Raw genomic sequence first — 16,430 nt, 5'->3', positions numbered from 1 at the left:
GCCCATGACTTCTTAGTATTATTATTTTTTCTCATCAGAGAAAGAACCCCTCAATTTTAACCTTCCTCTAGAGGGCCAGCATTGGGATCTTTTGACAAATCATCGATTGCTACAACAAGACTGTGAGGTTAATTGCTGCCAACACACCCAACTGCAAACCGAGGCTACCCACAGGGGAGACCCAACGTACCCATGCCTCGAAATGAATTTGTTCACATTTCAAGGACAACTACCTTCTTGGCTACAACTACTTAACTGGCAATCCAAAGATGGAGGGGTGGAAATCTAGGCTTCCACAAGTCTTTTATTTGCATCTTCAGTTGTAATTAGAAGACTCTTGCAGTACGACCGTACTTCTTTAGTCCCCTCTGCTTGCCCAAGCCTGGACCTGGGCCGGAGATGCCTCTGTCCACTGGGTTCTAGTGCTGACCAGTGGGAAGGAGGGCTGGGAGTCACGGGGAAGGAGGGAGCATCTTTCCTGGCTGGCATGAGTAGGTGGTGACCTCACATTGGCCAGTACTTGCTGATGCAGATGACACACACTCCATAGGATGTTTGCCTTGTGCATCTTCCAAGTGATGGAAGGAACAGGATGGAGAAGTCATCTCGGGCTCCATGCGCATGCCCAAGGTGGTGACAGGGACCCAGACTTGCTGATGGGGTTCAGCCTAGCAATCCTACTGCCCCAGAGTCTAGATAAATTCTGGCTTGGGTAGAACCTGCATCTCATGCCTCTGAGTTCTCTCCCGGAAGGTCATTCTGGAATCCCGTGAAGTTCGCTCCCTAGAGAAAGAATAAATCAGGGAGAGAAGATAATTTGACCTGATGAAGAGGGAAGTGAGGATGTTAAACAATAATAGTTATGGAGGATGTATTGAGGATCAAACACTGTTGTAAGCACTTTAAATGTATATCCCCTCTCCCCCCGCCCACATACACACCTTCCTTCCCCACCCCTCATAGCCCTCCTTCCCACTGGCAGGTACCAGAGTCTGGGTAGGCACTGCTACTAGCCCCATTTTATAGGCAAGGACACTGAGTTTTATGGAAGTTAAATAACTTGCTCAAAGTAAACACATAGCTATGAGTCAGCAATGGCAGGATTTGAACCTCAGCCACTGGCATTAAATGCAAGCCTTAAACCATTTTTCTATTCTATCTCCTATGGATCGCTCCACCTATTCTCTGTAGTTTATGCAGCAAAACAGCTCAAAAAACAGCAACATGACTGAGTAGTTGTGGGAGGAATCTAATTTCAGCTTTGGTACTTATTTTTCATATAACCTCAGTAATGTCACTTACCTTCATGAGCCTTCATCTATTTATCTATAACATGGTAATAATGCTTTGCGCCCTGCTATCCCCACAGCATTGTATTGAGGAAATTCATGTTGGGAAGCTTCGAACAAAAGAAAGTCCTTCTATGTGTGACCTGATTAAAATGGTTGTTATCGCAGGTGAGGGGGTACAGGAGAAAGAGCACGGACCACGAGCTGGAGCTGGGTTTGAATTTGTCACACCAGCAGGATTCTGACCCTCAAACATCTCATCTATAAGCTGCCAGGGAGCACTGAAAGAAAAGACACATGTTGAAGTCCACGTACAGTGGCTATCTGCCCTGGCCTGGGCAGGAGTGCCCCTTACCTGCAGGGAAAGCAGACGGAGCTGCTGAAGACACAGTAGATGAGAGGGTTGACGGCACTGTTCAAGGCTGGCAGGTTCTGAATGATCACAGAGGCATAAAAGCGTTCCTCGGTGTCTGGAAGAAGCCTGAAATTGTCCAATATGTCGAAGAAGAAGTATGGACTCCAGCAGCAGATGAAGGCTGGGGAGAAGAGAGTCATTAGCCCCGTAGTAGACCACAGCCGGGGGGGCTTTCAGTGGCGGCCCCAAGTGGAGCTCCAAACAGGAGGTTCCTTAGCACCTGAAATCTCTTGGAAATATTTAGAACAGTTGCGTGTCAACGTTAATGTCATGTTTACTCACACACACGCACATATACACACGCATGCATACACATCCCACAGATACGTTGCTAGAGTTGAGTGAATTTGGGGAGGATTTGATTTGACCCCTGTTGTGAGCCTTTATGGAAAGTTTGGGAAATGCTTGGCATGGCCTCAGCCTCTCATCCCACATAGTGTGGAAGGAAAACCAACAAAACTCTTTAGAGACGCTATGAAACAAACAAACAGCAACAGCAAAAGAGCAGGAAGCATGTTGACCAATAGTGACTCCTGGTTTTAGGGTATGGCAGGGGGAAAAGGTGGTGCCTAATGTTTTCAAAGCACGGTCTGGTTTCATCACAATGTTCTTAATTTTCTTTTCAGTTTCTAAGTCAGCCACTCCAGAAAATAGCTGCCCTCTACCCCTCTCCAAGTCAATCGGTGTGTGTGTGCCCCTGATTCTGTTTGTCTCCAAATCCTAGAGGAAATGGATGGTGACTGGGGAGATTCAGAGTATGGTGGTGAATTTTATGGGTCACCTTGACTAGGTCAGGCGGTGCCTAGATATTTGGTGAAACATTATTGCTGAGTGTTTCTGGATGAGATGAACATTTGAATTGGTAGACAAAGGTAGAGCAGACTGTCCTCTTCGATGTGGGTGGGCCCCATGCAATCCCTGGAAGGCTTGAATGGAACAAAAAGCTGAGTGAGAGAGGATTCATGCTGTCTGCTTGACTACCTTCTAGCTGGGACATCCTTCTTCTCCCACCTTCCTTCACACTCAGACTCAGCCTGGAACTACACCATTGGCTCTCCTGTGTCTGCAGACCCTGGGACTTCTCAGCTCCTTAATCATATGAGCCAATTCCTTATAATAGTAATAATTCTCTTTACATATATGTCTATCTCCTCTTTCTCCAGAGAACCGGACTTATGTCCACATGCATGGAGGTAAACAGCCTTGGGGTTGACTACACAGGGACATGTCCTCTTCCACTTTCTTGCTATGTCCTCTCCACCGCCCCCCCCATCCCCCTTTCTTACCCATAGTACTTTTCCTTAGAGAAGTCAGGCTTCCTTCGCCACCTGCTTGCGGGGCCAACTTTCCCCTGTAACTATTTGACCAGGGTGTGTTATTCCCCAGGCCATGGCAATGGATTAAAGAGGAACAGTCGAAACACAAAGACCACTGAGCATTCTGGCTGCTGGTGGTTAGTTAAGCCTCGCATTGGCCTAGAATGGTGGTTCTGGGGCAGCAAGGGACAAAATTGCCTTTCAGGGGCATTTTGAAAAAAATGTGCATGTTCATATGTGCCTGTGCAGGGCTGGTGGGGGATCTGGTTTGCCCAGGGATACCAGGCCTGCTGTGCGGGGCCGGCCGTCCCACCTGGGTCCCATATATCCTTTGAATGCCCAGGTGAGCATTTATGTAGCAGAGAACTCTGTTTATCATTACCCCAGTCTGGAAACCTAACTCTATTCTATATATGAACACAAATATTTATTTTAATAGTGAATTTTCCAGAAATGCAATTCCTTTGCAAAGGGAGGAAAGATTACTTTCTTTAATTTGGAACTTCAGCAGGATTTATTTACCTGCTCACAAAATCAAGTCCTGACAGCCATGCTGCTTTATTTTCTTGTCTCCATGAAAACACACCTGTATTGATTTTCCTTCGTAGCTGTTACTACCTCTAGCGGCCTGCTTCATTATTCTTCCAGTGTCGCTGTGGCCAAGTATTTACATAGTGAAATCTGCTCTGTTTTATTATACATTATTTTCTCTCTAGTCCTCTTTAAGTTATTACATATTGATCTTTTAAGACATGTTAGGTAGAGAGTATTAATTATACATTTCATTTCAGGATGGTAAAGGGGCTTTACAACATATCTGTTATAGGAAGGGCTGGTTTGGTCTGACTGGGCTGTTAACACCAGCTGACCCTCTTGTGGGCCTCTCTGCTCTCCGACTAAAGGACCCCCAGGGCCTGAGCATAGGATTCCTGATTACAAATAATTATGTTGGCTCTGGAACACACGTATAACATTTCTTTCCCAACTCACCATCCAGGGGATGTGTATCTCTGTTTCTGACTGTGTGAGAAGGCAAGAGAATCTCTGCGCTGCTGGGTCAGCTGCTCGGGAAGGGCTGTGAGCCCCGTGGTTGTATAAGCTTTAGCCCCAGCTCTGCCTGCACTGCTGTTTGGTGCCTGTTCTGCTGGCCAAGTCCCACTGCGCCTGGTCTGTTTGGCATTTTGCAATGGCGTCTCGGAAAGGTGAGATTGACTGTTTTGGTGATCGGACATGCAGCTAACGCGAGAGGCCTTCTTTCTCAGGGCTCCCAGGAGCTGCAAGAGGGGTAGGGAGGGGAGTATTTGAGCTACATAAAAAGAAAATAGCACAAATCCCTTTCCCTCTTGCATATCCTAATTCATTTTTTCCCAGCAAGTATTAATGAAGCACCTAGTGTACATGGGATCCTATATCAGGCTTTGGTGACAATATAAAAGGAACACAAAAGCAAAAGTCATTGCTCCCATGGATTTAAGCCAGTAGGGGGGACAGACAATAAGCAGATCAATAGATATAATATTCAGGGAGAAGTGGGAATAGGACTAAAAATACATCTGGGTAAAGACTAGAGGAGGGCTATTTAAGACTTGCAAAGGAGGCCTGGCTGAGGAGGGAGCACTGCTGGGAAACAAAATGATGTGAGGAGGGAGTATTTCAGGTGGCGGAAAGAGCGTGAGGTCCCCCAGGTACAAACAAGTGGACATTTTGAAGAAATAGCAAGAAGATCAATGCAACCGGGAGAGAATGAGCAAGGAGGAGAGCGCTGGGAGTGAGGCTGGAGACCTGGCTGAGGGATAGATCACACATGGTAGAACTGTAGGGTTTTATTCCAATGTGATGGGAAGCCAGAGGTGGGTTTGCGGGATGGTCATGATACCTGATTTACAGTCTTAAAGATCACATTGGCTATTTTGCAGAAAAGGAATAAAGAAAAGACCAGTTATAGTGTTCTAGGCAGAAATTGGTGGAAGCTTTGACTAAGACAGGAGTTGTATAGAGAGTGAGGACAGGTTGGGTTTGAGAACTATTTTGCAGGTAAAGCCTTCAGGCCTTGCTGATGCACTAGTTATGTGGGATGTCAGAGAAATAGAATAATGACAGATAGATGACCCTTAGGTTTTTAATACAGACACTCAGTGAAAGATGGTGTCATTTACCGAAATGGAGACAACTGGCGGAAGACTTACTTTGCAGGGGGGAGGAGAACATGCCAAGACTTGTGGTTTGACATGTTGACTATGATAAGCTTATTTGAAATACAAATCAAGATCTCAAGTAGAAATCATAAACATAATTTCTAAGCAAAGGAAGTGTTCTAAGAAAGAGAAACTGATTACACGTTGCTTATAAGATGAAGATTGAGAATTGACATTGGCCTTTTAGAGGTTGTGATGACCTTGATAAGCGTGGATTCAGGAGTGACAGGAGAGAAAGCGGATAGAGACAGCCTCCAGAGAATGGGAAGTAAAACGTGGAGGAGTTGTGCTAGAAGAGAGAGTGGTGAAGCAGGTGTGTTCTGAGGCGTTCCCCGAGCGGCCTCCCGCACACCATTTACGTGCGTGCGATCCGGTTAAGGCGAGACCTCTTAGGGAAGGGAGATAATGAGAGCACGAAATTCCTGAGGAGGCAGCAAGGAATGGGGTTTGGGGCTCCAGCAATCATTCTGGGCTTAGAGAGAAGCAATGCCAGTTTATCCACAGGAATAGGAGAAAAGACAGAGCACATTGTAGAAAGGCAGATAGGTCGATGGAAGTGAAGGGAGGAGGAGGCAGTTCTATTCTGATACTGTATTTTCTTAGGGAAATATGGAGCAAGGTCATTAGCTAAGAGCAAGTAATGGGGAGGAAGCTTTGAAGGTTTGAGAATAGCAAAGAATACACACCAGTCTGATGCATGTTATGTGCTCTAGAAATACCGTTTTTCCTAAGATGAAGTGATATTAATGGGTCTTAGGAATAGAGAGAAAGGGAAGAAGGTAAAGTGGCCATTAGGGAGGGATTTGTAGTGACCCTGCAATTAAATATCCAGAAGAAATGGAATGCCACTTCTGTCTTTCTTTGCTCATACACTCCAGTCCTAGGGGAGATTATGTCTCGGAGAATGCAACTGGGTCAACTGGGTAATTGTGGGCATCATTCAGCTAGTTATGACTTAATCAACTTTCTCCAAATTATCCACCCCCTGGTTTGGTGGGCAACTATAGTCATAAAGGGAGGGATCGGGAACCACTGTCTGCCCTTGAAGGAGACATAGATGGACTGGTAAATTCCACGCATTCCTCTCCAGTCAGACAAAGGTAGAGTTCCGGCAAATTCCTTTCTTGTGTGGGCCCTCCACCACCAGCTCCTGGGACAAGCTTGCTTTTGGAATGTTCGTACAGTTCTGCAACACGAGGAAGGACTTTGCTTACCCAGAATGATGACAATGCTATACTTGATGGCCTTGATTTTTGCCTTTGAGATGAGCCCTCGGTGGTAGCTGGTGCACAGCTTTCCATCTGGAGATACACAAAGGGGAATGGTGAAACGAAGCAGTGGTTTTGCCATAGGAACATCACAGGTTAGATCCATAGCCATCACGGGACCACTTAGATCCTGCTCACCTCTGTCTGGGAGGACCTCCTTGGATATTTTCAGAATAGAGATGGCTTTGGGCTGGTTGCTGGAAACTGCTCAGGTTGCAGCTTAATATAAAATGCAAATGATTGGGACATCCAGACTCTCTCCAGAGTCTTGGCTGAATGCCCTGAATCAGCTGAAGCTGGAATTAGCCTTGTGACCTGGAATTAGCCCTAAGCTACCCATCTAGTCACTTCAGCAACTTAGGGCAAAGCCACTTTCTTAGAATGGTTACCCCAGACTTACTCGTTCTTCTAACTCAGAAAATCCACTCTCAACAAAAGCTCAAGCCAGGGATATGAAAAACAAACAAAACAAAACAAAAGAAAACCTGTCCCAAGCAGGAGCCTGGATATATAATTTAATTCTATGTGGGCTGTGGTTTGATGGCAAACACACAAGGGGTAAATATAAGAATCTATTAGAATAGAAGCTTGATGGAGGCAGGGACTTTGTTTTCTTCATTGCTGTATCCTTAAACTTAGTGAGTGATTAATAAATATTTGTTGAATCAATGAATACAAACCGCTCTCTAGTTAAGAAGTAGTGGTAAAACAAAAGCTGATTAGGGTGGACAGAATTCAGAGTGATAGCTCTTAGTAAAAGGAGTGTGTAGATGGTACATTTGGGAATGGAGATGTTGGACGCAGGGTCCCTGCCACCGCAGAGGAGTTTTTACTGTCAGAGCTTCTGCCAGGCAATACGGCACCTTTGTGAAAATTGGGAAAAGGTGCCCTTCCTGTGGATGCCCGCAACTTTGCCCCGGAACACCCTCAGCGAGGAAAGCACGGATAGGATGCCAGTCCCAAGCACCCCTAGCTGGATGCCACCGATTGGGGCTCAATGAGCAGGGTCCTAGTGGTGGCCCATGTCAAAGGCCTACCCGGGGCACCTGTCGTATGGGGCAGGACGGTTATACACTAGAGGCCAAAAGCTGTGCTCGCCTGTCCTCACTACAGTGTTCAGGTTCCATGTTTGAAATTTATTTAAATCCCATGGAAACTGGTCTGCAGTTGACCTTTGCACTATCATTCTAGACCCTCGCCAGTCTAATCCAGCCCAATCTGACCAACAGGGCACATCTGCCAGGAGGTAAGGACTGAACAGAGGAGGCTAAGATCGAGTTCCTGTTCTCGAGGAGGTTTCAGTCCAGCAGGAAAGATCACACACTGCCCCGGGTGAGGCCAAGGCTGGGTGAGATGAGAGAGGAAAACCAGCTGTGAGGGAGAGAGCCGTCCCCCAGTGCTATGCGGGGCAGGCCGCAGGACGGGTGCAGGGAATCCAGAGGTGGAAATGGGGGGTGTGGGAGCGAGACTGGGAGAGACTCATGAAGCAGACGGAGTGTCCTCAGCCAAGACGTGGAAAGCAGAAAACGTCAGAGGTATTTGGACCACGGGGGCATCACCTCACTTGGCTGGAGCGTAAAAGGATGTTGGTTTTCAGGGTGGGGAGAACTGAGGCCAAAGTGGATAGACCTAGAATGTCTTCCCAGGGAGTCTGGGCTGAATTCCTGAGGTGACCGTAAACCATGGAAGCTTCTGAGTCTTTTCACAGTGTGAGCATTTACCCACTGGAGAGGACAAACGGTTACCAGGAATAATAGGAGTAAGCTTTTATATGCAATAAGCTGAAATGCTAATTAGAACTGGTTTTTTATTTCTTAATGTATGCCTTGTGAGGCCACTCTCAGGTACTATTAGGGCTTCATATTACTCAGTGCAAGATGTCAGTGGCATAAGGAAGCCAATGTTTCAGAAGCATTTACAGCATCGGTTCTAAGCTAGGGGCGATATTGCCCCCGAGGGTTACATTTGCCAATGTCCGGACACATTTTTGTTGTCTCAGTGTGCGGGGGGCTGCTCTTGGCATCTCGTGTGTAGAGGCCAGGCATGCTGCTAAACATCCTTAGATGCACAGGACAGCAAAACAGAATTATCTAGTCCCCCAAACCAATAATGCCAAGGTTGAAAAACCCTGATTTCCATGGGGGTCTCCTGGGAAGGATACAGGCTCCCAGGTCAGACCCGAATATACCTTCTAGCTCTACCAATGACCAGCTGTGTATCCTTAGGCAACTACTAACTCTTCCCAGCCTCAGTTTCCCAATTTAAAAAACGAGGCATAAAACACCAAACTCAGAGGCTTTTTTAAAGGGGCAGAGGGAGGGGATCTTTCAAGCAGACTCTCCACTGAGTGTGGAGCCCCATGCGGGGCTGGATCCCACGATCCCACGATCGATCCCCCAACCCTGAGATCATGACCTGATCATGACCGAGAGTCGGACGCTTAGCCGACTGAGCCACCCAGGCGCCCCGCACCAAAGTCAGAGTTTTGAATATACAAATAAAATAATGTATTCAAGATGCCAAGCCCTATGCTGAGAATGTCAATTCCCTTATTAATTGGGATGAATAAGTTTTAATGGTATTTCAGGATGAATATGACGTGCCTTTATGGAGGCGAACAGACGGTATTACTACATTTAGATGGTCTATTATACACTGTTGTTATCTGTATATAGAAATTACATACATCCAAAAATTCTCCCGGAAGGATTTTACCCATGGGAGGCAACTAAGAAATACAGCCGACCAAATTATATCCTTTCAAAATATCCCCATTTGCTGGAGTAACAGCTGCCTCTGAAACAATATAGTTGTGAAGACTTGGTTGGTGTTTCAGAAAAGTTCTTGAGAATGACATTTGTGCTCTGAAGTCTTTTTAAAAATGGAACCTTGCAGTACTTTCCACAGGGCAACTTGGTGACAATAGAATCAACTACCTGCCCTTTGATCTCCCAAGGAGAGCAGTGAAAAGCATCTTTAATCTGACCACTCTAGGAAATGCAAAGCCTCCAGCTTCTAAGGATGGCTCTTCAAAGAGAACTGAGCTACAAAATGCCAGGAATTCTCCTTTATTGGGAGATAAAAGGATTATTTCCACCCAGGCCTTGGTGCAGAGCTGGAGCAAAGAGCAGTTAAATCCAGCCATCCCTGCGCATTAATAGCTGGGGAAGCCTTGAGGCGGCAGGGCCCTTAGATTGCGGACTGGAAGCAGCACGCTGCCTTAGGCAATATTAATTCACAGACGCACCCTAGTGAGGGCCCACACTGGCCATTCAGTCTCCAAGGGGCCGGTTCCCGCTCCTTCCCTTCCCATGCTTCACGCCCCTTGCAGAGCCACTGGGAATTCATTGCGTTTGTGAACTGAGTGCCTGAAGGGGGAGCAATTGGTGTCTTGGGATTTTTAAATGAGACAGAATTTATTCCTGGTGGGAGGGGACTATTCCATCTATGGGCTTATAATGAGTGCAGGTGATTTGTTTGTAACAAGGAAATCTACCTGCGAATGTTTAAAAATAAACGTTTTTACGTGTTGGGAAGTCTGTGTATTTCAGGTTGATTTTAAAAATGTAAACGTTTTTAACAGTCATGCCCGAATTGTAAAATTTTTAAAATTTGAAATTAATTTTTGATTTCCGATCATTGACTGCCTGCTTATCTACAAATAAAACCTCAGTGTTAAATATTTCTAGTGCATTAGGTCTCATCTGCTTAGCTGTGGGATTTTGACCACTACTTTCCCTTGGATTTTTTTTTTTTGACCTTCTAACAAACCAGAGGTCATAGCTACATACGAGGAGGTATGGCCTAACTCACCTACCTCGCAGCCTTTTCTGTTCCTCAGCTCCTCAGCTCTGGTGGAACCAGGAAACCTGGCAGACCTAAAATAATTGTGGCAGGGACAGGTGAGCTGTCCCTCAAACCCTCTGCTTTTCAGCAGGGTGTCGCTCTACCTACGGGAAGATGGGAAGAGTCTATGGACACTATTCTCAGGCCTGGCGCAGATAAACCACCTGAGTAAACCTCCTCTCTCTCTTCCGCCCACCCCTGACCGTTGGATGTTGATGCTGAGAGATACCTTACGGCCATCTGTTAAGTGAGGCAGAATCTTCATCTGCTTGAGTTTCTGAATGACTGTGTGGAGCAGGGCCCTTCCCCTTGACCTTTACCGACAATTGGACTTTAATTAGAGAAGAAACAAAGTTCTACTGTGTTAAGGTACTCTATTTGGGGGTTTCTTTGGTATAGCAGCTAGTGTTTCCTTAACTGAAGCAGAAATTGGTATCTCATATGCAATGCTATCATAACAAAAATCTAAAACATGTAGCATTGGCCTGTGGGCTGGCAGCAGGTGGCAAGGAAACTGATAACTGGAAGCTGGGACACTAGAGATCCATTTGATAGAACCGTCATATACGATGCCTGCAAAGTCAAATTGTGTGCCTACTGAGCCTGGAGCCCATGGGACAAGGCTGGTTTAGCAGTCAGGGCTCTCCAGAAGATGGAACCAATAGGAAATACGTAGAGATATACATAAAAGGAAATGTATTATAGGAATTGGCTCACAAAATTAGGGAGGCTGGGAAGACCCACAATTTGCTGTCTATAAACTGGAGAACCAGTTTTCCTGGTTAGAACCAGGAAAGCTGGTGGTATAATTAAGTCCAAGTCCAAAGCATGAGAACCAGGGAAGACGTTGTTGTAAATCTGAGCACAATGCCTGGAGACTTGGGCAGTCAATGGTGTAAATTATGGTCCTAGCCCAAGGCCCAAGGAGGTGTGTTGATGTCCAAGGGCAGGGGAAGACGGATGTCCCAGCTCAAACAGATTTGCCCTTCCTTTATCTTTTTGTTCTATTCAGGCCCTCAACAGATTGGATGATGCCTATGACATTGGTGAGAATATCTTTACTTAGTCTACCGATTCAAATGCTTCTAGAACTGCCTTCCAGACACAGCCAGAAATAGTGATTTGCCAGCTATCTGGGCATCCCTTAGCCCATTCAAGTTGAGACATAAAATTAACCATCACAGTTGGTAAACGGAATGTGAATAGTGTGTGTTGACTGCTACCAGCTGTGGTTAGCAAGGTATGAGATAAAAGAGATGAACTCAGACAAGAGCTGGTTGGTTTGTGAACAAAAATGACGGGAAGTTAAAAAACGTCTTACAGTTTACGATCTCAAACTTCTAGCCCCTAATAGTAACAGATACATACTTCTCGTGAGCTGGTGCAAACAGAAACTGCGAGCAGAGCGTTAAAACAAATGTGTACGCCCTCTAAGTGTGCGAGTCTTATGCCAGTGAAGCTGACCCCAGTCCCCCAATCAAGTCATAACATTGAGAAGTTTCAACCAGCAAAGACCCATTCAGAATCATTCCTGAGGCGAAGATGAGACTTAGGATGTGGCCTCTGGACCATTGTTTCAGATGGCTTCAACCTAGCTTCCATGAGTTTAAAGACAGGGATGGCACGAGGAAGCCAAGAAACAAGTCAGAACTGAGAATTTTATGAAGAAAGACTTTTTGGACATGGTTACTGGCACATGAAACTGACTGAAAGCAAATGGATCAGAAGTCTACCGAGTTCTTGAGGAATGATATTGCCAAATAAGCCATGAGCTCTATACCCTTTTCAACACTTTGAAAGATCAGACGTTAACATTTTTACTAATTCTGTGGATAGAAAAATGCATCTAACTGAGGTTTAAATGTGCATCTTCCTGATGGTCAATGAGGTTGAGAATCTTAGTTTTGGCCATTCCTCTTTTCCCTTCTGTGAAATGCCTGTGTATTGCTCATTTTTTTTTCTATTTATCTTTTGTTGTTGTATATATTTTTTATAATTAAAGTAGAATCAGCATGCAATGTTACAGTAGTTTCAAGTGAACAACATATTGATTCAACAATTCTACCCATTACTCAGCGTTCACCACGCTTGTGGTCATCATCTGTCACCCTACAACATTATCACAAATTATTAATCATATTTCCTATGCTGTACTTATTTGTTCTATTCATCTTTTTTAAAAAACTCTTTTTTTAAATTGATTTTTAGGAGTTCTTCATATATTCTAGATACTAATCCTTTCCCAAGTCTATGTGCTACAAATAACCTCTCCCACTTTGTACTTGACTTTTTAAATATTAACAGAGTCAAATTTATCTATCACTTCTTTTATGATTTAACATATCTTGGATCTTATTTAAGAAGTCCTTCCTTATCCCAGTGTCATAAAGGTATCACCCTACATTTTCTTTCAAAAGTTTTACGTATCCTGAACATAAAGGAACTCTCACTTAAAACAGTCAGAAAGGCCTGAAGGGGGCGCTCACACGCACGTACCACTCCCTGCAGCCTGCCTAACCAACGGAAGGAAACAATCATTTGGACAAGGGAGCTCACTTTTCACACAGGAATTTGTCTCCTGCCTTTAAGAAAAGTAAGGAAGAGCTTTTCCTGCCTGACCATCAAAGCACCAACCACCGCCTGCCGCCAATGAGGAACCGCCGCCACCTGGAACTCTCGTTCTCCAATGACCTTTTGTTCAGAACAGCCCTCCCCGGGTTCCTCCTACAACCTAGTAAAAGCTCACCTTCCCTTTGTCTCTTCGGACTTGCCTAACGTTTGCCATATCTTGCTTGTCCCGAATTGCAATTTCTCCGCTGTTCATGAATAAATTCATTTTTTACTTAAATAAAATTGCTCTTTGCTCTGCTTAAAGTTAACAAAATTTCAGTCTCTAATTCACCTGGAATTTGTTTTTGTCTATAAATTGAGGTGAACAGCCGGTTTTATTTCTTTCCCTATGATCTTCTGACATATATCAAGTTTTCATATATGTGTAGGTTCTGTTTGGAGGTTGTTTCATTTTTTATTTGTCTATTGTATTGTGTCAATACCATACTCTATTAATCACTCAGACTTTATGATAGATTTTAATATTGAATACAGTAAACCTCCCCTACTTTGTTCCAGTTCTCCAGGAGTGTCTTGGCTATTCTTGGCTCTTGAAATTTCCACGCATATTTTAAAATTGGTTTGTCAAGCTCAATAAAATGTCCCATTTTAATTTTGACAGGAACTACATGAATCTGTAGATTGTTGGGGAGAATTGACATCTTCGAGCTATTGAATCTTACTATCCATGAACTTGTTATAAGCTTCATTTATTTATATCTTTCTACCTTTTTTTCCTTGAAGTTCTTTATGTCTTTTGCTAAACGTCGTTATATGTAGAGAAGCCATTTTGCCTACATTTACTGGTGAAGAAAGGTGCTGAGAGCAGTTAATGGGCTTATCTTAAATTCGTTTAGCTGGAAATGAATAGGACTCTAACCCAGTTCCTAATCCAAAGCTTTTTCCTCCACTTCATTCTGCCTCATTTGATTCGAACCATGCAGTTTGGCGGTGGCTTGGATCGTATCACGCCTCCCAAGCCATGATGGCTGGATGCAAGCCTACGCAGATAGGTTGGCGCCTTCTGTGGCTGCACCTCCCGCGTCTCCTGTCCCCATGCAGTTAAGTGCTCTGTTTTACAAACGTAGATCCCTCTAGGCATCAAGAGCATGCCTGTTTATGAAAGATAACCTACAAGATTGAAAATCTCATCTCCTACCTCTTGTCTTCCACACTTGTTTGTGGGAAAAGTAGATAGATCATTTATTAAATAGTTCTTTTTCTTTCCTTTCTGTCCACCTTTGAGGGAGAGAAAATAGACATATTTGCCGGTAGGAAGAGTGGTTCATAAACAAATGAAAGCTTGAATTTTGCAGCCTGTATTTACACAGTGCGCTGCTGTTCACACTAATCATTGCCGATGTCCCCATGTTGATGAGCAATAATCCTGGCACGCTAACACCGCTGGAGATCTACTTACCAGCCAACCCCATAGCTGCCTGGCTGGAATAACAAATAGAAAATCAGGCAAGTTCCATTTATGAATCAGATACAGAGAGTATATGGGCTTTTGACACTACTATCTGTGCCTCATTCTAGAAGGAGCTCACTGGTGTTAAGATGGACAACTAAAAAAATAGGGGCAATGGAGATGTAGACTTGTATTAAAGAATAAAAATTGACTGTAGCCATTTCCACCTTTGCGGAGGGAAATGGCATGTGTATCAGTGGGAAAACCGCTCTCTATGTGGCTTTGTACTATTTCAGAGGCTGGAGGACAGGGGAACCCAGTAGTTTAGGGACTGGAGAATCTAGTACCAGGAAGATATGGGGGACTGTGGAGAGAGACAGAGCCCAACCACAGTGGTGACAGCCCTGCTGGAAAAGGGTGGAAGGCAGCTGATAGGACGTGGAAACCTTTCATCCCCTCAGACCTCCGGCAACATTTGCTCTATTTACTCTTGGGAATGATAAACTCAAGGACACTGATGTGGATCTCATGCTTGCTGGGCCAGGAGCAGAGGGAACAGAAGAGCGCTATGAGGCTGGTAGGCGAATATGACAGCTTGGTGGAAGGGGTGGAGCTCAGGACATGCCAGCCTCCTGGAGCTGGCAAGAAGCACAGGACAGGGGTTTAAACCAACCTAATTTAAATCTGCAAGTACAGGAAGGCCTCAGCCTACCCAGGTAAAATCAGGCCCTTGACCAGTAATGGCCACCTTTTAGCTTTTAAAGACTTCAAATCAGAACGCTTCAGGGGCTGGGACCACAATAGTGCTCTGAAAGCAAAACTCTGGAGGGAGAGGGGTGGAAGAGAAGCAATGCCAAAGAGCCAAGGTTTGGGTTTTTTAATTTAAAAAAATTATATATATATATATATATGTATATATATATATATATATATAAAATTGTAATTGTTGAAATAGGATATCTCGGTAATCAGGGAAAATGGGAAAAGTTCTGAATCTTATCTTGGACATTACCCGTTCACTGAGAATGTAATTGAATGTTTAGGGATTCATCAGTTTAAGATATATCTATATCTATCTATGTCTATCTCTATCCATCCATCCATCCATCAGCTAGCTATCATCTATCCGTATATGCACACACATAATCTAATATTTATTATATATACATATATTTATAAAAGTGTTATATCACTTTCTCCTTCTTAATCTGATACATAATAGACATCTTTCTATTGCAATAAGTATACTACACAATACTTTTTACAGCTGGAGTATTTCATTGTGTGTCTATAGAATTATACTTAATCCCTCATTGCAGGTATTCAGAACTTTTCCCATTTTTCCTGATTATAAACAATGATTCTTATATTTTCTTTCCTGTCTGTCTCTCTTTCATTTAAATCTTTAATAAAAGTTTATTTCCTTGTGGCATATGAGGTAGGACTATAGCTGTATTTATTTCCAAATAAACTGTCTCAACACCACTAATTACCGAACAATCTCTACTACTCTATCAATATGAAACCCTATCATACTCTAAATTCCTGAGGTTTCCTTCAGAGTTTCTGTTCTGCTCTCTTCCCCTCTTTGTGCAATTCTTTGATAGAGATACCCTATTTCAACAATTACAGTATTTAATGTATTTATTTGATATCTGATAGAGGAAGGATGTCTCCTTCCTTTTTTTTTTCAGACAAATATTCTGACTTTTAACCGAAGCCATTCATGATGAATAAAATGCATGCATTTGTGTTTATTCGTTCAGATTGCTCTTGTTCTTCTAGAAAAACCGGGATGCAGAAACTACCCTGGCATGAGGGAGTGTGTGTGGAGGGTCTGCACGGAGGCCAGAATGAGTCACAAGTTGAATGATAGGTATTTCATGGGTGGAAAATTTCCAAGCAGCCCGCACACACCTCTGGGTTACTCCTGTCAATCCCTGGGGGAGTCAGCTGCCTACAGCTGTGTCTCCCACTGGAGGAGAGGTTGTCAAACTGGGTTGCACATTAAAATCATCTGAAGAACTTTCCTGAAGTAACGATGCCAGGCCTCACTCCAAGCGGAGTGAACCAGAATCTC

General features: G+C 44.1%; 1 protein-coding gene across 2 annotated transcripts in view; it reads right to left on the bottom strand.

Moving 5' to 3' along the window:
- Nucleotides 1–692: 692 nt before the first annotated feature.
- NPSR1 (neuropeptide S receptor 1) overlaps nt 693–16,430 on the bottom strand; it is a 140,915-nt gene continuing 125,177 nt past the window's right edge. For both annotated transcript variants that reach the window (XM_002918657.2, XM_011224204.2), the window contains 3 exons: nt 6,430–6,516; nt 1,645–1,825; nt 693–783 (listed from right to left, as the gene is read on the bottom strand). In XM_002918657.2, the coding sequence (XP_002918703.1) occupies nt 693–783; nt 1,645–1,825; nt 6,430–6,516 (359 nt within the window). The remainder of the gene's footprint in view (nt 784–1,644; nt 1,826–6,429; nt 6,517–16,430) is intronic.

Source organism: Ailuropoda melanoleuca, chromosome 1 (genome assembly GCF_002007445.2).
Source record: "Ailuropoda melanoleuca isolate Jingjing chromosome 1, ASM200744v2, whole genome shotgun sequence".
Classification (NCBI taxonomy): Eukaryota; Metazoa; Chordata; class Mammalia; order Carnivora; family Ursidae; genus Ailuropoda; species Ailuropoda melanoleuca.
The sequence above is the reverse complement of the archived record's forward strand: the minus strand, read 5'-3'. Positions and strand labels throughout refer to the sequence as shown.